The sequence below is a fragment of the Raphanus sativus genome, chromosome 1 (assembly GCF_000801105.2).
Source record: "Raphanus sativus cultivar WK10039 chromosome 1, ASM80110v3, whole genome shotgun sequence".
Taxonomy (NCBI): Eukaryota; Viridiplantae; Streptophyta; class Magnoliopsida; order Brassicales; family Brassicaceae; genus Raphanus; species Raphanus sativus.
The window spans coordinates 21,433,083-21,456,283 of NC_079511.1; the positions used below are offsets into that span (position 1 = coordinate 21,433,083).

At 31.9% G+C, this 23,201-nt stretch overlaps 3 protein-coding genes across 4 annotated transcripts; 1 reads left to right on the plus strand and 2 right to left on the minus strand.

Annotated features, from left to right (window-relative positions):
* Window positions 1-1,103: 1,103 nt before the first annotated feature.
* LOC108837457 (G-protein coupled receptor 1) lies at window positions 1,104-3,187 on the minus strand. Its single transcript, XM_018610502.2, has 9 exons — window positions 2,882-3,187; window positions 2,766-2,797; window positions 2,522-2,691; window positions 2,344-2,438; window positions 2,132-2,233; window positions 1,980-2,036; window positions 1,745-1,888; window positions 1,591-1,661; window positions 1,104-1,497 (listed from the first exon to the last, which is right to left on the minus strand). The coding sequence occupies exons 1-9, from the start codon at window positions 3,062-3,064 to the stop codon at window positions 1,368-1,370; spliced, it is 984 nt and encodes a 327-aa protein (XP_018466004.1). The 5' UTR covers window positions 3,065-3,187; the 3' UTR covers window positions 1,104-1,367.
* Window positions 3,188-10,981: 7,794 nt separating this feature from the next.
* Window positions 10,982-15,848, plus strand: LOC108835110 (protein CHUP1, chloroplastic). Of its 2 annotated transcripts, XM_056987639.1 has the most exons (9): window positions 10,982-11,153; window positions 11,252-11,306; window positions 13,195-13,778; window positions 14,095-14,541; window positions 14,628-14,759; window positions 14,855-15,036; window positions 15,115-15,226; window positions 15,316-15,459; window positions 15,539-15,848. In XM_056987639.1, the coding sequence occupies exons 3-9, from the start codon at window positions 13,272-13,274 to the stop codon at window positions 15,647-15,649; spliced, it is 1,635 nt and encodes a 544-aa protein (XP_056843619.1). In that variant the 5' UTR covers window positions 10,982-11,153; window positions 11,252-11,306; window positions 13,195-13,271; the 3' UTR covers window positions 15,650-15,848. The 2 variants fall into 2 exon arrangements, with proteins under 2 accessions (XP_056843619.1, XP_018463930.1); XM_018608428.2 differs by lacking the exons at window positions 10,982-11,153; window positions 11,252-11,306 and having other exon boundaries at window positions 13,157-13,778.
* A 4,874-nt stretch (window positions 15,849-20,722) lies between these two features.
* On the minus strand, window positions 20,723-22,098 carry LOC108848238 (uncharacterized). The gene is made up of 2 exons (XM_018621552.2): window positions 21,444-22,098; window positions 20,723-21,015 (listed from the first exon to the last, which is right to left on the minus strand). The coding sequence occupies exons 1-2, from the start codon at window positions 22,096-22,098 to the stop codon at window positions 20,723-20,725; spliced, it is 948 nt and encodes a 315-aa protein (XP_018477054.1).
* Window positions 22,099-23,201: the final 1,103 nt, after the last annotated feature.

Genomic DNA, 23,201 nt, shown 5'->3' on the forward strand with positions numbered 1-23,201 from the left:
AGTTTCTTATGTTAATGATTTTGATAATCAAAGTTCTAAAGAAGGTTCTACTATCAATACATATAAAACCAACTCTGAAAAATATTTAAGCAGAAATTGAGCAGAAGTAGCGAATTTGATAAACTCAATTTCTCGGTGTTACAAAATAGGAAAATGTAGATTAACTTACGCATGTATAGGTCTGTGATTTCCCCATACCATTTCAAAATGTCTGCACAAGAGTACACAAGGAATGCTTTTCCCTAAAAAAATGTTTACCTTTCAAAACGTTCTACAAGTTTTAAAAAATAACAAACAATAAGAAAGATTTGCCAATTAAACTATACCAGTAAACTCGCCAACTACACATTAGTCACACTTTTACCACTAAATTATATTCCCTACAATCCAATTATTGTATATAAATTGACTTTTTGTGGAACAAAGTAATCCGTAGAAAAAAATCTGAAAACAAAAAAAAAATTTCTAGCGTAGACTTAATAAATTTAGTCAAAACATGATTTCTTTTTATTTATTTCAGATCTTTTTTGTCTAAAAACAAAATAAAGGTCCGAGACTAACCACCAGGCCATACTATTAAAATAAAAAAAAAAGATCTTTTAATTGTGTTTGGACGAGACAAAATAAAAAAGAATTATATATTTCTATTTTCAGTAAGAAAGATTTGCCAAGTTTTCTAAAAAGCATCCAACGACTAATGTAAACGAAAATGCAATTCAGTTTTGCATCTTGAGATGAAGCAAACATGACATATCCAAATCCTCCAGTTGATCTATCCTAAGTTCTAAATACAAGTTTAACTATTTCTATGGTTATGTACAGAACAAAGAACATAGTTAAGAGTATTATAGACAGTTCCATATTCGGTCAAAGTGTGTTTTAATAGAAACAAAGAGGCGGAGTCACTGGCGTTAGGACCGTCGCTCACCTTTTATAAAACAGGCATTCCCTCTGATTGTAGAGGAAAAGTCCCAGTGTAATTCACTTACACCTAATCAATGAATTTTGTCAAAAGAGGCAATGCTTTTGGAGGTTTCATGAACATTGTATAAGTGTTAAGTTTCTTTGATTTGGTTTGGGTTTAGGCAAGATTGTGTCTGCAATAATGTAAGAGACATGTTTGCATGATAAATAAAAAAATAATGGTTTGTCAAATTCGTGCTCCAAAGAATGATTCATATACATGAACGCACTGTTGTGCATCCCTCACCATATCTAAGAGATACTAGAAAGAAGAACACATTGGGACTCATAAACGTAAGACATTAAAGGCAAAAACTTACCAATCTCCACCCAAATTGCTATTATCATAATACGCCGCCTTCTTGTTATCGGTCCACGAACACACAATGTTGAAAAGGTAGTGATCATTGCTGCTCCTCCGTCTTTAGTGAGACCATTTCACTTCGCTGCTGTTGTTGTTGGTGCATAATCAGATGGTGGTTCTTTGGTCTTAGATTGCTCGGAAGCCATCGATATATCCGCTCCGGCAAGAACCTAGCATTGCCAAGGATTTCAGTTCAGGACAATCACGCTTCACTGATTCTTTGGGAATAATATAGCATACCAAAGAGAATCTTAGTGACTTACAGTTCCAGTCTTTCATGGATTGCTTTGCGCACTGAGCTGTTGAAACCATATGCTATTGAATTGAACAAGCCCTGAAAGTTACAACATCCAGTATAAGCAAAGATGATCTGCTGAGAATTTTATAATAGGTGTTTGTTGCATGGTTTTTTTTTACCATTAGTGCAGCTGTTCCCACGTCAAGAGCCGAGAGCCAGAAGATCTTATGGCCTGGCTCGATGAAATCATGAATACGGTTGATGGTACCAAATGCCCATGATCCTATCAGAATGAGTGGATAGTATCCCCAACGGTTCAACACCTGTGGTTTCAGGAAACAAACATCAAGGTTAAATCTAGAAACCAAAGTCAGTCATTATATACAAGTGGTATTTAGCATTGTAGAGAAAAACCTTTAACTCTGCTCTATTATCAAACTGATCCACTCGGTCTGACATTCCAACTGCCATCTGAAAATTTAACAACCCCATATCAGTACACAGACAAATGATGTTATGCGACTACTTTCAGAAGACAATATAGATAGATGGTTACAAATACATACACGTCTAGCGTTTCTTAGCATCCGTATCACTTGGAAGTATGTAAACCCATTGTAGAGAATGGCCCCCCAAAGAGGAGCGTAGAAAGTTAAGAAATGAACAGCCTGCATCGGTAGAGAGAGGTCACATGAATGGAGAAAATGAACGACTCTATATTCATATAAGCAGGTAGTAAGTAACCAATCGTTTCGGTCAGTAAAAGATTCTCTCTTACTTTTCCTTTGAGACCAGTTTGAGTCCAGCACCAAGGCCCCAAATGCGAGTGGTTATTACCAAAAGAACGTATAACAGTCACAACCAAGGATGTTCCTGAAAACAAAAGTAGACACTCTTTAACTTACTAAAATCACCAAAGCAGATCCTACATAAGAGTTATCTTTATGCATACATACCCCAGACATACAAGTGAAACATGGCTTCCAAATCCTCAACATCAGTCTTATGCTTAACCACAGTGCGGTGAAGAGTGAAAGCAATAGTGGTTGTCCACAAGAAGGAAGCTACGCAGAAGAAATGAGTTGTGTAGCCTTGTGCATCACAAATAAACCCCTTGGAAGGATCACTACATGATTCAAGAGTGTAACAATCAATCTTAGCAACACACATAACTGATATTTAGTAAGTAAACAAACATACCCTACGATTAGGAAGAAGCTGCAAAGCATATCCTGTAAATACATCACCTTCGATTAGATTCACCTTAACTACTAATCTAAGAAAGAAGTAAAATCGTAGATCTAGGTTGATCTTACGGAGAGAGCAAGGTAGAAGACGAGCTTGAAAGAGAACTTGCGGAGTTCTTTGAAGAGGCAATAGCATAGGACGATGAAGGTTGAGCCGACGAAGGAGAGACTCGACGCGCCGGTGTTAATCGCCGTGAGAATGCTACGATCTCCGGCGGTTAAGCCTCCGCCGGCAGTGAGAACCGCCGACATCGTTTATCTGTGATTCAAAATCCGATCGAGAGATTTGGCGTTTTTTTTCTCGCTTTCCGTCGCCTGCTGAGTATCCTCCTCGACGGACGTTGCGTGGTGGGCTAACCTTTGTCCGGGTCGGGTCGGGTCGGCTTGAGATGTTTAATCAACCGGACTCCTCGTAAAATTCTGATTCAAGCCCAGCCCAAACATTTGTAAAGATATATCTATAATATTCATTACACTGATAACCTTAATAATTAAAAATATTACACTTAAATACTATTATTGAATGATATTTAGTTTCTTTTAAAAAATTTCAAATAACATATACAATAAAAAAAGAAACATTTATAAAGTTTAAGAAACAAATTTAAAAACGAAAAATAATATGTATATATAATAACTTCACTAAGAAAAGGAAAGTTCACAAAATAGAAATATTGGATTTAAAAATATTTTTAAATAACGCAAAATATATTTTTGAAGTAATAAAATATTTCTTTATATCTATATTTTCTTAGATGAAAGTATATATTTGTAAATAAGGTGATTTCATAAAAAATAATCACACATATAATCTTGATATTATGAAAGGAAATATTATTCCACTATATATTAATTGAAAAGTTATTTAAGTGGTTTTTGCTTACGTGCCGATCATAGGTGAATTCTTAAAAAAATATTATAATTTAATTAATCGATAACTTTTAATTTTTATTTATTTTAATTAGATTTTAAAAGAAAATATAAGTTTATAACCAATTAATATCACTTGCCAAATAATCTACATAATACGACAAATAATGATTTATGGTAACCAATTTTTGAAATTATAGAAATAGTATTAATGTTGATCAATTTTTGTATTTATAAAATACATAAAATAATAAATGACAAACCATATATATAAATCAATATAATGATTTTATATTCTTATTTAAAACATTATATTTTTATATAAATTATTATAATAACTATTAATGTCTTTTAATTTCATATATGATTTACAAATCATTTATAAAGATTATAAATACATTCATAAAATTGTTTATCTTAGCTTATCATATATTTAAAATTATTATAAGAGGTTGTGAGTCATTTATATAAGCTTATAAATTAGTTTATAACATCTATTCTGAGTCCTCATCCCACTATCCTACTATCGCACTATGTATTAATTGGAAAGACACTTAACTGATTTTGTTTTCGTATTGATCAAAGGTGAACTCTTAAAAATTGATATATTTTGCTTAGTCGACGATTTTTAGTTTTTATTTACTTTAATTAGCTCTAAAAGGTAAGCCTATAACCAATTAATATCACTTGCCAAATCATCTACATAATATTACTAATAATGATTTATGGTAACTAAGTTTTGAAATTATAGAAAGAGTATTAATGTTAATCAATTATTATATTTATAATATACATAAAATAACAAATGACAAACAATTTATATAAATCGATATAATGTTTTTATATTCTTATTTAAAACATTATATTTGTATATTAGTTATTATAATAACTATTAACGTCTTATAAGTTCATATATGCTTTAAAAATCATTTATAAAAATTATAAATACATTTATAAAATTGTTTATCTTGGCTTATCATATATTTTAAATTATTATAAGAGGTTGTAAGTCATTTATATAAGCTTATAAATTAATTTATATAATCTATTTTGAAACTTCGGTTGCATTCAAAGATTCAAGAGAGAGAAAAGTTGAGAGAGAAAGAGAAAAGTCCGGTGAGCTTTAAATCCGGCCGACGGTGTGGGCTCCCATAGCCACCGTCGGTCCGGCCTTTGTTCTAGATAACTCTCCGACGTCCACAACTTGTTTCTGTCTGTTTCCGGCGTCGCACCCTCCTCGCGGTGGACGCTCGGCTTTTGTTCCCGGCGCCGCATCCTTCTCGCGGTGGGCGTTCGGTTCGTGTTTCCGGCGTGGCTCCTTTCCGTTAAAGGAGAACGGTCGGCTCTAGCTTCCACGCCGTCTAGTCAAGCTGTAGTCGACGGCGGCTGTATTAGGTTTTGCTTGTTTTTTTCTGTTCTTTCCTTTTCGTTTTGTTGGATCTATGTGTGGTTTGGGTGGTGTTGGCGTAGTCGGAGGAGCTTCGAAGCTATCCGATGGTAAGTGATGATGTTTCACGCGAAGCCTTCTTCTTAGTGATCGTGATAAACAGTTGCGGATGAAATCTCGAGTACTCGATTGACGCTCTCCGACAAGGAAATCACTGGAGTTGAAGACGTTTGCGGTGAAGGTGTGGAGATGTGAGTTCCGAGGAGCCCCGATGACGGTTGGTTATCCGGCGGTGGCTCAAATCGGAGAAGATGGTGAGGGACCAAAGCGGATGTCGAGGAGGCAGAGTTTGGGCGCCCTAGGGTTTCTGCTTGTGGGCCTTCGGGCCTTTTGTTTAGGTTTTTTCTTTATGACTCAGTTTCGTATTTGGGCTTTGTTGTTGACTTTGCTTCTTGGGTTGTTTTGTAATTTTGGGCTCGGCCCATTATTCTAATATAATATTGACGGAAAAAAAAATCTATTTTGAAACTTCATCTTACTATCCTACTATCCCACTATATATTAATTGAGAAGTCACTTAAGTAATTTTTTTTACATGTCGATCATAGGTGAACTCTTAAAAATTGTTATATTTTTATTGGTCGATTATTTTTTATTTTCATTTATTTTATTAAATCTAAAAGAAAAGATAAGTCAATAATCAATTAATATCACTTGCAAAATAATATACATAACATTACAAATAATTATTTTTTATGGTAGCTAATTACTAAAACATAGAAAGAGTAATAATGTGATCAATTTTTATATATTTATAAACTACACAAAATAATAATAAAAAATTATTAGAATTTATATAATGCTTTTATATTTATAAATAAAGCCTTATATTTTTATATAAAGTATTATAACAACTATTAGTTCATACATGTTTTATAAATCATTTCTAAAATTATAAAAAAAAATTATTTATCTTGGTTTATCATTTCTTTTAAATTATTATAAGATGTTGTAAGTCATTTATACAAGCTTATATATTAATCTATAAAATATATTTTGAATTTTCATTATATTAAATGATAACTCACTTAATTGATTTTTGCTTAGGTGTCTATGAGTTTAAGAAAAAAATATTATAATTTGATTTGTTAATGGATTTTCTATTTTTATTTATTTTATGAGTAAGACAATCAGTTCTAGAATCAATTTGTATCAATATCCAAAGTATTTAAATATATTTCATAAAATAATTATGGTAATTAAATATGTGATTTATATAAAAATATATAATGCTCATAAAATCATTTTTAGTAATCAAGTATTTATAAACTATATAATATATCTCAGAAGTAATTTACAGAATTGATATAGTAGTTTTATATTCCTATGTAATTGGATATGAATATATAGAGAATGTGTAACAACTATATTGTTTAACTTATAATCTTGTTAAAGACATAAAACTTTAGCTACAAATTATTTAAAAATAAAAAATTTCAAAACTATATATCTTCAAAACTTAAGTAATTTTATTAGAAACTAAATTATGAATATTATATATAACTAATTTTACAAAAATTGAAATACAAAATATCAACAGATATTTATAATAGTCATATTCATTATTTCAAAAACATTTTTTTCGTAGAAAAATATTTAACAGAAAACACATATTCAACTTTTTAGTGGTAAAAACATATTTTAATTTGACAAATTATAATAAATATATTGTTACAAAAAAAATTCAAACCCGCAAAATTGCAGGCATCCACCTATTTTCTTTTAAAACATAATTTTAAACAATTAAAAATATATTTCTAAAAGTAATAGAAAGTAATCTTTAGATGAACATAAAATAATTAAGTAACACAAACTGATATATGTTTAATTGACTAAGAATAGTTTATAATTAATTAGTATTATTGAATTTTTTTTAATTTTAATATATTTATTTGACTATAATATCTTTCATTTACAGCAAAAATATTTTTTATAAATTATAATTTATTTATATAATATGATTTCTAAAATACAATCACACAATTTTTGTAAACTGCTTATTTTCAAAATATATTAAAATAAAATAAAACAATTAACAATAAACATCTTTTGATAAAATAATTACAAAACATTTTTAAAATCACATAACACTATATATTTTAACGAGGTTGATATATAATATTTTATCATTATTAAAAATTTTATTTTTTTAATATTACATTTGGTTTTAAATTTTATGTTTTTTATGTTTGTGGAACTTAATATGGTTATATCCAAAATACCGAAGCGAATGTAAACTTTACCATTTAATAAATATAAAGCTTAAAATTATTTAGGATTTATAAAATATTTTAATTATTTTAAATATTGATATGTGTTTATGAGCTTCTAAAAATGTATTAGTTATTTATGTATGTAACTTTCTATTGCTCCTGGCTTCATTTTCTAAAATTTTGTTTTTCAAAAAGAAAATCAACATATAATTTGATAAATATTATGAAACATTTAAACGATAAATAAAATTAATTTGATTTACTTAATTATAATTAAAAATAATTATAGTTCCGTTTAGATTTGAAAGAATATATGTAACTCAATATACTCACAACATGAGTGACTTGACTAATCCAATTTATACATATAATCGTATATTTAACTACAATAAGAGTATATATAACTATAATAATAATAATTTAATTTATAAATATAAATTATAGGATGACTCAAAACATATTTAAAAATGAAAATAAAATATAATCAACTGTTACAATTTAGTTATTTTGTAAAATTTATATATGTGCATGAGACTGTACAGTATTTTCATTATATTAATTTATGTAATGTGAAATCAGACACTTTAGTTCGTTTTTTTATTTCATTCTAAATACAATATATCTTAAGTTATACATAATTTTCTTCAAATATATTTATATATCTAAGACAAAAACTAACGTAAATGCAAATTAAAATAATCATAATTTAAATATATATTAAATAAAAATATTATAGTTGAATTCAGAAAAAAATAGATGCAATCTAATATACTCAAATGATAACTAAATCAACTATAAAAACAACAAAACCAACTATATATAAGATATCTAAAATCATATCTAATTAAAGTAATATAATTCTGTTATATAAATTATGCATACAAATTATAAATTAATTATAAATTAAAAGTAAATAACAATTATTTTAATAGTATATTTACTTTATAAATATTTATACTTGTGCATGAGCACGGAAAAATCACCTAGTTAAATCTAACTCGTAAGACCGTGAACAAATATGAAATGAACGGAACAGAATAAATTTATGGTGATGATGAAGAATGATTGTTCTATCAAATGGAAAAATTGTCATTTAAATCACGAAGTTTTAAATTTGATTAAAAAAACTTTTATTTAAATCACTTTAAGAACCAATTTATTTTGAATAGCCATTTTAAACTTTAATTTAGTTTGACTAAACCAAATTAAACATGAAGTTAACTCGGATAACGGATTTATTAGACGGAGTTAATCGCCGTCTCTAATCTCCGCTAAGTCCAAATGATGTCGTTTTAATATTTTTTTAAATTGCATCTAAAAGGAACCAAACCCGTGACCAAAAACACACTCATTGTAAGGCCGTACCACCAGACCACTTGCAATTTTATTAACTAGAATGAATACTAATAGATATTCTTATGAAACCTCCAAATAATTTTTCACTAACCTAAATCCCTAAATGATTTCATAAATATTAAAACTTGTAAATAACTTAATAAAAATTCCGTGAGTATTATAAAAATATTAAAACTTATAATAATTATTAAGTTATTTATAAGTATTACTAAAAATATTAAATAACGGAAAATGTTAATTATTAAGTATTATTAAATACTTTTTAAGCTATATTATTATATTTTACTTGATGTAAAATATAATACAGTAATATGAATAACTAGAACTTCATTTAAAAATATGAATAATTGACCCCAAAGAGTAAAATTATCATCTTAAAATTCACTTAAAATCATGGTAAAATTCTTTTTATATAATAATAAATAAGATAATATTAAATATTTGTAAAATACGAAATATTTTAATTATCATCTTTCCAAAACTGTTTATTATTAAATATATAAATAAATATTTATGAAAACTATTGAATAAGCCTAAAATTATAGAAAAGATTAAAAATTAGCAAAATCACTTCTTAATTAATAATATAGATGTGTAGTCGGCAGTCATGTTATGTTAACAAAATAGAAACACCACTTATATAACAAAAGAAAAGAAAATTAGGTTAATGATGGAGACATTCCTCCGCACATATGCTTCCCTTGTGTCGTCACTCATGTATTCTGTTTTGTGTTTGATTAGTTTGCTGCTTTATACGTGTTTAGCATTTTAGTATAGGCTTGCACTGTTGCACACTACAAATAAACACAGATATGGCGGATAAAACATTGAAAACAAAGGTTAAAAAAAGTTATATGTTCGTTGTATATCTATGATCTACATATATATAAAGAATATTTTTTTACATAGAATAATTTAAATAAATGTTTATAGCTAAACGTTACACATACACATTCAACCTAAACTTGATTAACAATACCACAATCACAAATTCCAATCTAATGATTGACTTCTAGAAATGAAAGAAGCCTTAAGTACTAGACGCACATATTTCATATACTAATTACAGAGAAAATCAACACAATTATACAGAATATATATCTGACATTAATTCATTATCATGTTTGAAATATATCAACAAACAAACTTACTTCTTGACGATTTGACGACTGCATGACAATAGATTTTTTTTTTTTGAAAAGTAATGACAGTGGATTGACATCTATCTTTGTTCAACCGTAAAGTTAGAAATAAATTGGACTTCAAATACTTATCTGGAATATTGAATATATTACTTTGGAATTTTTTTTCTTCAATTTAGAGGAATACGAAAAAACACTCTTCTTTTTACGAACATGACCCATCAGCTAATCAAGTTTTCTCATTTGAAATTCTTTTTATGCATCTCATTATCCTGTGAATTTTTTTATTATCGTTTTAGTTTGCATACAAAAAGGGTACACCTGCTTTGTCCGTATTTAACTATTGTTTGATTCCTACTCCAATCATGAAAAAGACGGCTGCAGATACATACATTGTTATTAATGCAGATTCCATTGTTGAGCGTTTAAGGTTCTTTTCTTCTCTCTGTTTTAAGGTTCATGATGCATATTTATATTCTGTCAAGACTACATACTTATAATATCAAAGTACATATATAAATTATGTATAAAATCCCTAACATTGTTTATCTTCTCTTGAAGATAGATGCATATCATCTAAATCAAACAAATTAAAACAACTACAGAAAATAGTTACTACAATTAGTTTAATGTTTATCCAATACTAAATTTATATATGATTCATTTTCATTTTATTTTCAAGTAAATTTGAACTATATCATCTGTAAATTGAGCTGTGTAGTCATGGTTATCTTCCATTGATTGATTTCAAAATTTGATCAATAAACAACTCATTTGTAAATATTTTGAATTAATTGATCTCAATGGGTTTAATTCAATCTAAATACTAATTAGTAAGAGACTAATAGTTAAAAAGATCAGTTTAGAACGGGCCGGTAATTTTTATTTTTTGTCACAATCGGCCGGTCAGCTAAAATTAAAGATTGATCAATAGTACAAGATTGCGAGGTACTAACAGATCTGTATATTCATTTTCCTTTCCTTTTGTGGTTATTTAATTATATTAAATATTTCCATCCGGTTCCTCCAAGTTTTTTGACGTTTCCAAGACTGCAAGACATCTTACATACCTTCGATCATAAATAATTACAAATATATAGGAAACAAATTCATATTCATCCTCGCACAGAGATTTAAAGCACAGATGTATATAATATATACACATGATTCATGAATATGATGTCATCGTAAGCATGTATAAATGAAAGAGCTGCGTGTGCAATATCATCGTTCATCATCATCATCACTGAGGAGAATGTAACATGTTTTCTTGAAGACATTCTTCTTCCTCTTTCAAGAGTTTTATCTCCAAGGTACTATATACATCTTTTGATTCTTGATTTCTCCATCATCTCTCTCGCTTTCTGAGAATATCATAGCGCATCATCATGACTAGTGAGAATGTAAACAGGTTTTTTCGAAGACGATATTCTTCTTCATCCTTCAGGAGCTTATATCTATACAAGGTACAATTCTATATATATATATATATATATATATATATGTTTGATTCTTGATTTCTCCATCATCTCTCTCGCTTTCTGGAAGTTAACAACATCGGATTACTAAAAAAAAAGGTTAACAACATCGATCATGGATGCCTATTATTAATCCATGTAGAAGTAATGTTCATCTCTCTCGCTTTTTGGAAGTTAACAACATCGGATTACCAAAAAGAAAGGTTAACAACATCGATCATGCATGCCTATTATTAATCCATGTAGAAGTAATGTTCGTTTAGATATACGTGACTCTCGAATTAGATTCAGACTTTACCTCTTTTGTTTCACTCAACCTCAAATATATATATTATTTTTAAAACCTCAAATATTCTTATGTTTCTTTTCTTGTATATAAAAAAATACCCTGATCCACAAAGCACTGAATATTTTTGATCCTTGCTATTCTCAGAACTTTGCATGGTATACTGGTTCATATGATTTACCTTTTTACATGTCTATTTTGCTATAACCATCTTCATGGTATATTCTAAGATCTTTTTTTTTTGGTCAAGTATATTCTAAGATCTAATTTGTGAATAAATTACACACATTCATATTCTTAAACATGCATATGCGACTAGATTTAGATTTAAGGATTGGCACATAATAATTTAGCACTATAAATCTTACATTGTTAGCTACTGTAACTTAAATAATATTTTTTTCTCTTAAAACATAGTAGTTGTATTTTTTAAATAGCTCAAAGAACAAGAAATAATTAACACGCAGACTATCAACTAATAATTATATGATTAAAACAAAAATATTGTGTTTTTTCTGAAGACATGCATAATAATCTGGCATCTAAAATTACTTTATTCGATAGAATGTAATTTTCATCATACACATAGTTATGATTTTCCTATCAAGCTAAGTCATTTCCGTGCTTTGTTTTCCTTTTTCATGTGAGAGTCCAATAAAAGCATAGATAGTTGCATGTAGATTTACCTAGCAAGGCAACTACATATATAGCCTAATAATTACCTTAGGGACCAAATAATTTCTAATATATCATTATGTGCATTATATCAAGTTATGATCAAAATCTCCTAAATCCACAAAATAAGTCAATAACTTAACTTGTAAACCAATGGTCACTAACAGCTTTGAGTTTGAGTATGATTAGGACATACTCTTCCCTTTTTCGCCGTAACATGTTTTAATATTTTTTACTCGATTCTCTTTTGTATGTAATTATGTGTGCAGTTTAATTGTTAATAGTCTGCCCAAAAAAAAAATTGTTAATAGTAGTATAGAACATACAACTTTTATTCCAAACATAATGGTCCTATCATAAATGTCAAATGCTCTTTGTTCCATTTGCAACTTCAACATGAGACAAATTATTGGTGGGTCCTTTTCTGTAGTCTGATTTTTAATATCTGATCTTAGCTTAAGATAGATCATATACCAACATAAATTATATTAAAAGAAAATTATCAGAATATTTTATTTTACAGCAAGAAAAAAATACACCAATAATTTATATCTGCTTGTAGTTACACGAATTCACCGATGTTGCTACATCGACGATATCGACACACGGACATTGTCTACCTTTTGTATGTGTTAGGTTCTTGATGACACGTTTTATCTGAAGAACAAAAAAAGAAAAAAACAGAATAGGTCCACCACTTAATCTTTTTGTCTTATTACAGAAGTCGTCAAAAATATTGGTGGGCCTCAAAGCCCACTGTTTCCTCCCGACTGATCGATCACTTCCTTCGTTAATTGCTTGGTTTTGTAGTCATAAACGGTCATTAGTTAAATAACTAAAGATTAATTGCATAGACATTTATTGAATTAATGATGGGTAGTTAATATTATAGTGGTTGTTTCTTTTTTCGGACAGCTTTGCAAGTCGTCTCTTCTTCTGGTTTTCACAAGTCAAAGCTAACGACTCTTCTCGCCGGCTGAAAATTATCAGTAATGTCACGCACTTCAGCCACTTCCACCACTCCGTCCCGCGTGAGAGCCGCGAATTCACACTACTCAGTCATTTCTAGAACTAGAGCGCAAGACGACAGCAGTAAACCGAAATCCTCCGGTCACGATCCGGTTAAGAACCGGCGATCATCTCTTCTGAAGAGAGCAAACTCCAGAGAAGAGGATACGGCGGCTCTAGCACCTCAGAGAGCTCGGTCTGTAAACCGTCCGGCGGTGGTTGAGCAATTCGGTTGTCCGAGACGGCAAATTTCTAGGAGGAGCGATGAAGCAGCAACGGCGGAGGAAGATGAGAAGAGGAAGAAAATGGAGGAGAAGCTTTTAGTGAACGAGTCACTGATTAAGGAACTGCAAGCGCAGGTTTTGAGTTTGAAGACAGAGCTAGAGGAAGCTCGTAACTCAAACGCAGAGCTTGAGATAAAGAACAAGAAGCTTTCTCAAGATCTTGTTTCAGCTGAAGCTAAGATCTCATCTCTTTCCTCTTACGACAAGGTAACATCATATCATATCGTTGTAATTGGCTTAGTGAGACTAGAGAATCAAGATCTTGTTATGTTATGTTTAGTGAATGATTAGAAGTAACCGGGGCTTCTAGTTTGGTAAAGGGTTCCCAGCTGTGAGTTCCGCCACTTGGTTTGAATCTCTGTCACTAACGAATCAACATTTCGGCATCGCCAAAGATAGATGACCGACATGTGGCAACACGTGACTAGTCTGGACCACTTCTGTGGGACCAAGATACCTCTGTATAATTCAAATAAAAAGAACGATTAGAAGTAATCTCACAAGTTTTTTTTGGTTGATGCAGCCAGCAGCTAAAGAACATCAGAACACTAGGTTCAAAGATATACAGAGGTTAATCGCTAGCAAACTGGAGCAATCCAAGGTTAAAAAGGAGGTAGTGGTAGAGTCATCATCAAGATCATCTCCACCACTACCTTCACCTTCGAGACCGCCGTTTCCGAAGTTTTTGGTATCTCCAGCTACAACCAATTCAGGTAAAAAAGATGAAGCATCATCACCTATTGCACCACCAACACCACCGCCTCCTCCGCCACCACCACCACCTAGGCCTCTTGCTAAAGCAGCTCGTGCTCAGAAGTCACCTCCAGTTTCACAGCTGTTTCAGTTACTGAAAAAGCAAGATAACACTAGACACCTTTCACCGTCTGTTAGTGGAAACAAATCTCAGGTTAACAGTGCTCACAATAGTATAGTTGGAGAAATTCAAAACCGTTCCGCACATCTCATCGCTGTAAGCAAATGGACTATGTTTGCTTATAACATATGAGTCTTGGACCGTTCTTGTCTAGCAGTGATGAGCTTCATTTTCTTACACAGATAAAAGCTGACATTGAGACAAAAGGAGATTTTATAAATGAACTTATCCAGAAAGTTCTGACCACTTGTTTTTCGGATATGGAAGATGTCATGAAGTTTGTTGATTGGCTTGATAATGAACTAGCAACTCTGGTAACGGCTTAACCAAATCATGGTCTTGTTTTACATCAATATCTTTTCAGACCATAGTCAATCAATTACATTCCTCCTTGGTTAATGCGTTACAGGCTGATGAGCGAGCTGTTCTTAAGCACTTCAAGTGGCCTGAGAGGAAAGCCGATGCCTTGCAAGAGGCTGCAGTTGAGTACCGCGAGCTAAAGAAACTGGAGAAAGAACTTTCTTCATACAATGATGATCCGACCATTCACTATGGTGTTGCCCTGAAGAAAATGGTCAACTTATTAGACAAGTAAAACTAGTCTCCTAACTTTGAGCTCGCTGCTCCTTAAAATGTTGAATGAACTAAAATCCTCATGGTAATGATAAGGTCGGAGGAAGGGGTAAGGAGGCTAGTCAGGCTACGCGGCTCGTCCATGCGTTCTTACCAAGACTTTAAAATCCCAGTCGAGTGGATGCTTGACTCGGGAATGATAAACAAGGTATGTTGTTGTTTTGTCTCTTAAGTAAATAAATAATCGGTCACATTCTGTGTATACTCATTTAACATTGCTCTGATCCCGTTTAATAGATCAAAAGAGCATCGATCAAGCTTGCTAAAACCTACATGAATAGAGTTGCAAACGAGCTAGAATCAGCTCGTAACATGGATAGAGAGTCTACTCAAGAAGCGTTGCTTCTCCAAGGAGTCCGGTTCGCTTACAGAACGCACCAGGTAATAACAAAATTTCCTATATAAAATAGCATTTACTCTATGCATTTGGTGTTTGATCTTCACAATGTTGTTTATTCAGTTTGCGGGAGGGCTCGATCCAGAGACATTGTGTGCATTAGAAGAGATAAAGCAACGTGTTCCTAGTCATCTCCGGCTGGCACGAGGGAATTTGGCCGGAGCTCCGTCGTAGAGAAGTACAAACAGAAGTGTAATAAGGAATATATGGCCTTTGGTTTTGGTTATAAAAAAAATTGTTACTGCGTTGATAGTGTTTGTTAAGTGAGTGAGTACATGTTATGTCCCACAAGCCACGTAATAATAATGTTAAATGTATCTAAACGTGTTATAATGAAATTACTCAAAATAATCTTTTGAGCTATAACACAGAACTTGTACACTTTCTCAAGCTCCCTCCATCGAATCTTTCTCAATTGGGGCTTAATTTAAGGACAAGACTTGGTTCACTCCCTACGGTGAACCTTCAAATTCACCACCTCTCAAATAACAATCAAAATGTCAACTAGATTAATGATAAAATAATTAAAAAAATAAATATTGTCAATTTTAATAATGCTAATATTTCTATATAATCCATAAACTCAAACTCTATACCCTAAATCTGAATTCTAAACCCTAAATTCTAAATTATAAACCCAAACTCTATACCCTAAACCCAAATCTTAAATCCTAAACCCAAACCATAAATCATAAACCAAAGAAAATAAACTTTAAACCCAAATCTATATCCTAAACCCAAATCCTAAACCCTAAACCCAAACCATAAACCCTAAACCCAAACCCTAGACCGTAACCCAAACCATGAACTCTAAATCCAAACCTTAATTCTTAACCTTAAATTTCAAAAGAACAACATCAATATTAATCCAAATATTTAGGGTATATGATTTGGGTTTAGTATTTACGTTTTGGGTTTAGAGTTTAAGATTTGGGTTTAGGGTATAGGTTTGGATTTAGAGTTTAGATTTTTTGGTTTATGATTTATGGTTTGGGTTTAGGGTTTAAGATTTGAGTTTAGGGTATAGAGTTTAGATTTATAATTTAGAATTTAGGGTTTAGAATTTGGATTTAGGGTATAAAATTTGAGTTTAGAGATTAGATAGTAACATTAGCATTATTAAAAAGGCTTATTTGTGTAATAGCCATTTTTGAAAGAGAAATTAGGTAAGTGGCAATGATTTTGACATAATGTAGTGTTTAACATTTAGACCATAAATTATCCGGTTTTGTCCCTGCATGTAAAAGGTTTCCAGTTGCAAGTTGCAAATGAGAGAATAGGTGACGTCATTTTTTTTGGTGACGTAATGACAATCACATATTGATATATAGCATAGTACAAAGCATTATTAACATAGAATAGCACAATATATATTGTTCAAATTTTAAAATGTACTATGAGTGCAGGGGAAGTAGGTAATGCTACCCAAAATTAATCCAAATCTTCTATAAGTTAAATCCAAAACACAAATCATAAATCCTAAAAAAATATAAACCCTAATCCAAATATCAAAATATGCAAATAGTATATGTTATGAAGCATTATAAGAATATAAACCTTAAATAATCCAAATAGAATTGAACAAAACAAAATAGTATATATTTTAGATTAAACTAAACCCTAAATTTGAATTCCTAAACCCAAACCCAAATGTAAAATATTTTAGATTAAACTAAAATTCGAAAATAGTATATAATATTTTCTACTATTAACTATACTACATGAAATGGAAAGGAAAAAGATTTGATAGCGAAATACATATGTTTGACTAAAATAGTATATGTTGGTGAAATTATGAAAAATATTTTATATTTAAGATTAAACTAAACCCTAAGCTTGAATTCCTAAACCCAAACCCAAATATAAAATATTTTAGATTAAACTAAAATTCGAAATTAGTATATAATATTTTCTACTATTAACTATACTACATAAAATGGAAAGGAAAAAGACCTGATAGAGAAATACATATGCATGTAGAATAGCCATTTTTGAAAGAGAAATATAAGTGTAATAGCGATAATTTTGGGTAGCATTACCTATTTCCCCTGCATTCATAGTACATTTTAAAATTTGAACAATAAAAAGATATGTATTATGTTTGTTTTATTCTATTAAACAATCTGTTTAACTCACCATACTATGTAAATATAGATTAAAAAGAAACTGTTCATCTTCTCTAATCAATTTTAGTTCATCCACGGCGATAAAATATAAGTGTATCTTGCGATATCAGTGGAGATAGTATATGTAATCGATTAGTAAAACGAAGAGGTTAGAACAATTGAGAAAAACGTAGCCGCGTCACCGTTTACGTTATCAGTGATTTCATAGATTTTAGATGCGGCGAAGCTTTCCGTCATTAGTCAAGCGAGTCGTTACAGACAAACATCTCCTCGTCAAAGCTACTTCGGGAATAAATCACACAGTGGATCAACATTGAGAGAGAAAGACTCACTTTCGACAAAGTATCAACAAAAATTATTTTCATAAGTTAGGTGAATCTTAAAAAGCCACGTTCTTCTTTTACATTCACTAATTATTAATTAGTTTTTTTTTCTTTGCAGGTTTTACCGGTTGGAATAAAGGGTATTATGGCAATATTATAGGAAAGACACAGATTGTATTGGTGTATTAGGGAAATTGGTCATCTAGTGAATTATGCTTTTTTCTAACGCTATCTCACCCAATTCCCTTATTAAAATTAACATTATTTATTTATTTTTTATTTTTGAAAAAATTATTTAATATTTTTTAATCATTAATCTAGTTGGCATTTTGGTTGGTTATTAGAGAGATGGTGAATTTTAAGGTTCACCATAAGGGGTGAACCCAAGTCTTGTCCTTAATTTAAAAGCAATCTTATCTTCTATCAACGCCAAATTCATGAGGCTAAAAAGTTGGCTTCTAGAAATGAAATTGGCGATCCGACGGCTGAGGGAGTGAATATTGATTTTGGCCAGAAGGAGTTTAAAAATCAAATGGCTTAGTTAGAGCATCAATATTCAGTGGGACAAAATTTGAGTCCTTCGGATTATTAAATTAGTATTTGTGATGTTAAGAGACAAGCGGAAGGACACTACAAAATATTAGGTTTATTGGTGGAACTTTGGTTTACTCCTTAGGTAATTTTTTAATATTTTGATGTTAATTGTTTATTTAAATAAGTAATGAGAAATAAAAGATAAGTTTATAACTAAACATATAACATTAGAATTTAAAACATAAAAAACTACAAACTTTTTTTAAAAAAATTACAACGTTGAAAAAAAAAACTACAAAGTTGAAAAAAAAATTACAAACATCATGAATAAAAGCAAACACACAATTATTCAATTCATAAAAACTTAATAATAAAAGTTATTCTTGAAGATGTCCGAAATGCTCCTTCGACGATCCATTGTATTGCCGACGCCGAGATTTGTAGCCGTATTGACGGTAAATGTATCCTCTATCTTCTCTTTCTTGAATTTCATATTCATCATAGTTAGTATGTCGATCGTTCATCTTCGACAATCATATTATGGAGTATGATACATGCTCGCATAATATTTCCTATTTTTTCTTTATCCCATAACTTAGATGGATTTTTGACAACGGAAAATCTAGATTGGAAGACTCCGAAGGCACGCTCGACATCTTTCCGCACAGCTTCTTGTTTTTGAGCAAATAATGAATTCTTCTGACCTTGTGGTAGTCTGATTGATTGAATAAAAGTCGCCCACTTCGGATATATACCATCCGTGAGATAATAAGCCATATTGTACTCGGTTCCGTTGGCATAATAATTTACTTCTGCCGCTATTCCGTAAATAATGTCATCAAAAACAGGTGATCGATCAAGAATATTAAGATCGTTCATAGTACCTGAAGATCCAAAAAAAGTGTGCCATGTCCAGAGGTCCTGTGAAGCTACCGCCTCCAAAACAATTGATGGTTTTCCGGTTCCTCGAGTATACATTCCTCTCCAAGGGGTCGGGCAATTCTTCCACTCCCAATGCATACAGTCGATGCTTCCAATCATCCCTGGGAACCCACGTTCTTCTCCCATATAGAGTAGTCTTTCTAGATCCTCTGGTGTGGGACGTCGTAGGTATTGATCGCCAAACAAGCTGATTATTGCCGCGGTAAAATGATGCAAACATTTCCGAGCTGTCGTTTCAGCAAGTGGGACATATTCGTCAACTGTATCAGTGCTACCACCATATGCCAATTGTCGAATTGCCGCCGTACATTTTTGTAGGGATGATAGACTAGCCCGTCCAGTTGCATCTTCTTTTGGTTTAAAATACGGTACTTCGGTGGAGAGACGATGCACAATACGCAGGAACAATGATTTCTTCATTCGAAACCGTCGCCGGAATAACTTGGAAGTGTATGTTGGATTCTCGCTAAAGTAATCATTCCATAGCTTCACGTGGCCTTCTTCCCGGTTTCTCTCGATAAAAACACATTTTTTTCTCTCTTTTGGTTCTGGAAAAATCTCAGGGTTCTCAAAAAATTCATGAAAAGCAGAATCCATAGCATCATCTTATGATCTCTGTGGTAATGATAATGAGAAGAAGATGCCATTGCAAATTGATTTACCAAAAAAAAAGATTTGGTGAAAGGTGATTTGGTGAAAAGGAGGAGAAGCAGTCTTATAATTGTGAAAGATGTCTTACACGAGCTATCATATTTATAGTGAAAGTGAGGAGAAGAGGTCTTGTAATACTTGTGATACTAGTTTGTATCATGTGAAACATCTACTTGTATCATGTGATTTTCCATTGTCTTCATTCTACTTGTGATACTAGTTTTTATCATGTGAAACATCTTGTGACTTAGCAAAGAAACAAAACAAGTCACGAGCATTCATTTAAACAGCAGTTGTTGATAACGGTCAGATTACACCATGAGCCATAAACAAGTCTTTCATGAAACCTATTACAACATGAGCCATAAATGGCAGGATTACAACAAGAGCATTCACTTAAACACGATCACCAAACCTATTACAACCAAAAATACGAGCATTACACCAACAAACACTTCGAACCCATCGATCAAACTTGATTTCTTCTTTGCTAAGTCAGAAACTAACTTCTCTAGATTAAAAACCTTCTCGTCAGTCTCATAGTTGTTGATAAAGGTCAGATTATCTACCTTTTCCTCCAACAGAAGTATGTGTTTGTCTCTGGCACTCATCTCCTCCATCACCGCGACGTCCCACCATTTCCAAATGTAGCATTCACAATCATCAACATTCTAGCAAGTGTAGAATCTCCTCCCTGGATCGTTTCTTGTGTATGATGTTGTTAGAAGGGGTTCGCCATCACAGTAACAAGTCTGAGGGAATCCAAACTCCACCTCTGGCTGTGGAGGGTACTGAGCCGTCTCGCCATATTGGAGGATTAACTCTTCTTGGTCACGACGAATAAGCTCTTCTTGGTCACGACGAATAAGCTCTTCCGTCTCGCTGTACATACTGTCACCCGTGTCACCGTAGTCATCTGAGAGTGAAGGCTGGCTGTAACTATATCGGCCCATTGAAACTAAACCTGCAAAACAATTACAAACAAGAAGCTTATTAACTATATACGGAGACAAAGTCTTACTTAGCAACCAGAAAAACATTTTTATAAATAAGCAGGAACACAAATACAAGTCTAGGAACAGAAATACAGAAATACATTCATTTATAAAAGTAGGAAGCATAAACTAGGAAGCAGAAACACAGAGATACATTCATTTAACTACTAACAGAGAGTGTCTAGTATGGCGAGTAGCTTATCCTTCACCACTTCTTCAGCCTCAGTTAGTGGTTATTTAGTGGTTATTTTTTGGCTAACAGAGTGTCTAGTATGGCGAGCTTTGACAGTCTCTCCTTCCTCTCCAAATCCTCCTCCTTCATCTCCCAAATGCTCGCATAGTCAGCCATAGACTTGGCCTTTTCCTCCAAACCTTCTAGCCTTAGCAGCCTTGATACCTTCAGGGCGGACCTCATGATCAGCAGCAGTGGTGTTTGAACTTTCGGAAGGAGTCTCACAAGCTTTACGCTTTGAACTACCACTAGGTTTAGGAGTGTTGAGGCTAAGCCACTTCTGCTCATACCTCAACAGACACCACGCATGCTCTAGAGTAAATTTCTTATTGTTGTTAGTGTAGTAGATGTCGTGCGCCAGCTTGAGAACATCGTGGTCACTCTGACCAGAGCTGATCTGTCTCTCTGCTGCCGCATGTGCAGCACAGAACTTGTTAGTGAAATCATTAATCTTGTGCCATCTCTGCTTGATATTTAGATGCTCTCTTCCTTCACCCTGAGCTCTACCATGCGGACTTGCAGCATAGTAATCACCAACTCGAGCCCAGAAGGTCCCTGAATTTTGTGAGTTTCCAACAATCGGATCCTTTGAAGTGTTTATCCACGCGCTGATTATCACCTCGTCATCAGCTGGTTTCCACTCCTTTCTCTCCCTAAAGGCCAATGGTGTGTCGGTTTGTTGGGAACTAAATGGCGGGATCTCAGATGCTCCAAAGTTCACACTATCTTGATAACTTTCATAAGGAAAATTCTGGCTGTTAAGGAGGCCGACTAAACTAGGAGACTGACTATCTGGATTCAATGGATTCCTTGAATCCATAGCGATTAGAAGACAAAGAAGAGGGGAAGAGAGGAACAGATTCCGCGAACAAGAGTGAAAGAAGATGATGTAGATGTGTAAAACAATGAAAGCTTGTTGTGTTTTAATAGGTGAAAATGTTCAAACTAATTAAAGTAACCATCATAAAGAGGTAACCATAAACTACCAAGGTCTAATCAGAACTTATTACAGTCATAACTTCTATGCGAACTAGAACAGAACACCAGCTGCGAACCAAACTACAAACAAGAAACTTCTATTCGAACAAACTTATATTCAGTAATCTGTCAACAAAACAAACATATCTCAACCAAACTAGAAACTTCTATTTCAACCAAGCTTACGAAAAATAGTTGAACTAAAATTACAAAACACAGTACAGCTTCTTATCTTAAATGTCCACACCTACTTATCAGTATAGTTATTGCAAAATGCTTACACATAAACAGCTCAAATCAAGTCAATTACGCACACTTTGAGTTACACTTCATCTTGAATGTCCACACCTACTTCTCAGTTTACTTATCAGTTTACTAATAACAAATCAAGTCAATTACGAACCCATTGTTTACTCAAATGAACATATAAACTACTCTACTAAATGGCTTTATAACTCTAATGAACAAATAAATGAATTCAAATGAACACATACTCAAATACCTTTATAACTATAACTCTAATGAACACATACTCTATTTATTCATCAAATGAATTCAAATGAACACATACTCAAATACCTTTAGAAGGCGTTTAGTATAGTGCATAGTGAAAGGTGGCGTTATTCACCCATCCTAATACCAAACCCAATAATTAGATTACTTTTAAGGATTTTAGATTAGGTAAATAAATATTAACTAGGTGTTTGTCTGCAATTTCGCGGATGATAATATTATACGAAAATTACATTAATATTTATAATGTTACAATTGTTGAATAATAATTAAAAGTATTAAAATTTAGTATTTAATAGTTTGATAAACAAAAATTTTAGTATCTATTTTTATAAGAGCTATGGAATTTGAGATAATTCAACAGTATAAATATAAATCACTAAAATATTATTCTTAAATGCAAGTATTATTACAATTGGTTCAAGTAATTGG

What these genes read in the sequence shown, in the direction of transcription:
- LOC108837457 (XM_018610502.2), bottom strand. Translation starts at nt 3,064, where the DNA reads ATGTCGGCGGTTCTCACTGCCGGCGGAGGCTTAACCGCCGGAGATCGT. An exon ending in GTTTCACTTGTATGTCTGGG is followed by an intron (nt 2,439 to 2,521) that starts GTATGTATGCAT and finishes TTTTGTTTTCAG; the next exon opens with GAACATCCTTGGTTGTGACT. An exon ending in ATCCATGAAAGACTGGAACT is followed by an intron (nt 1,498 to 1,590) that starts GTAAGTCACTAA and finishes TGGCAATGCTAG; the next exon opens with GTTCTTGCCGGAGCGGATAT.
- LOC108835110 (XM_056987639.1), top strand. Translation starts at nt 13,272, where the DNA reads ATGTCACGCACTTCAGCCACTTCCACCACTCCGTCCCGCGTGAGAGCC. An exon ending in CTCTTTCCTCTTACGACAAG is followed by an intron (nt 13,779 to 14,094) that starts GTAACATCATAT and finishes TGGTTGATGCAG; the next exon opens with CCAGCAGCTAAAGAACATCA. An exon ending in ATAATGAACTAGCAACTCTG is followed by an intron (nt 14,760 to 14,854) that starts GTAACGGCTTAA and finishes AATGCGTTACAG; the next exon opens with GCTGATGAGCGAGCTGTTCT.
- LOC108848238 (XM_018621552.2), bottom strand. Translation starts at nt 22,098, where the DNA reads ATGGATTCAAGGAATCCATTGAATCCAGATAGTCAGTCTCCTAGTTTA. An exon ending in TCATGAGGTCCGCCCTGAAG is followed by an intron (nt 21,016 to 21,443) that starts GTATCAAGGCTG and finishes ATTGTTTTGCAG; the next exon opens with GTTTAGTTTCAATGGGCCGA.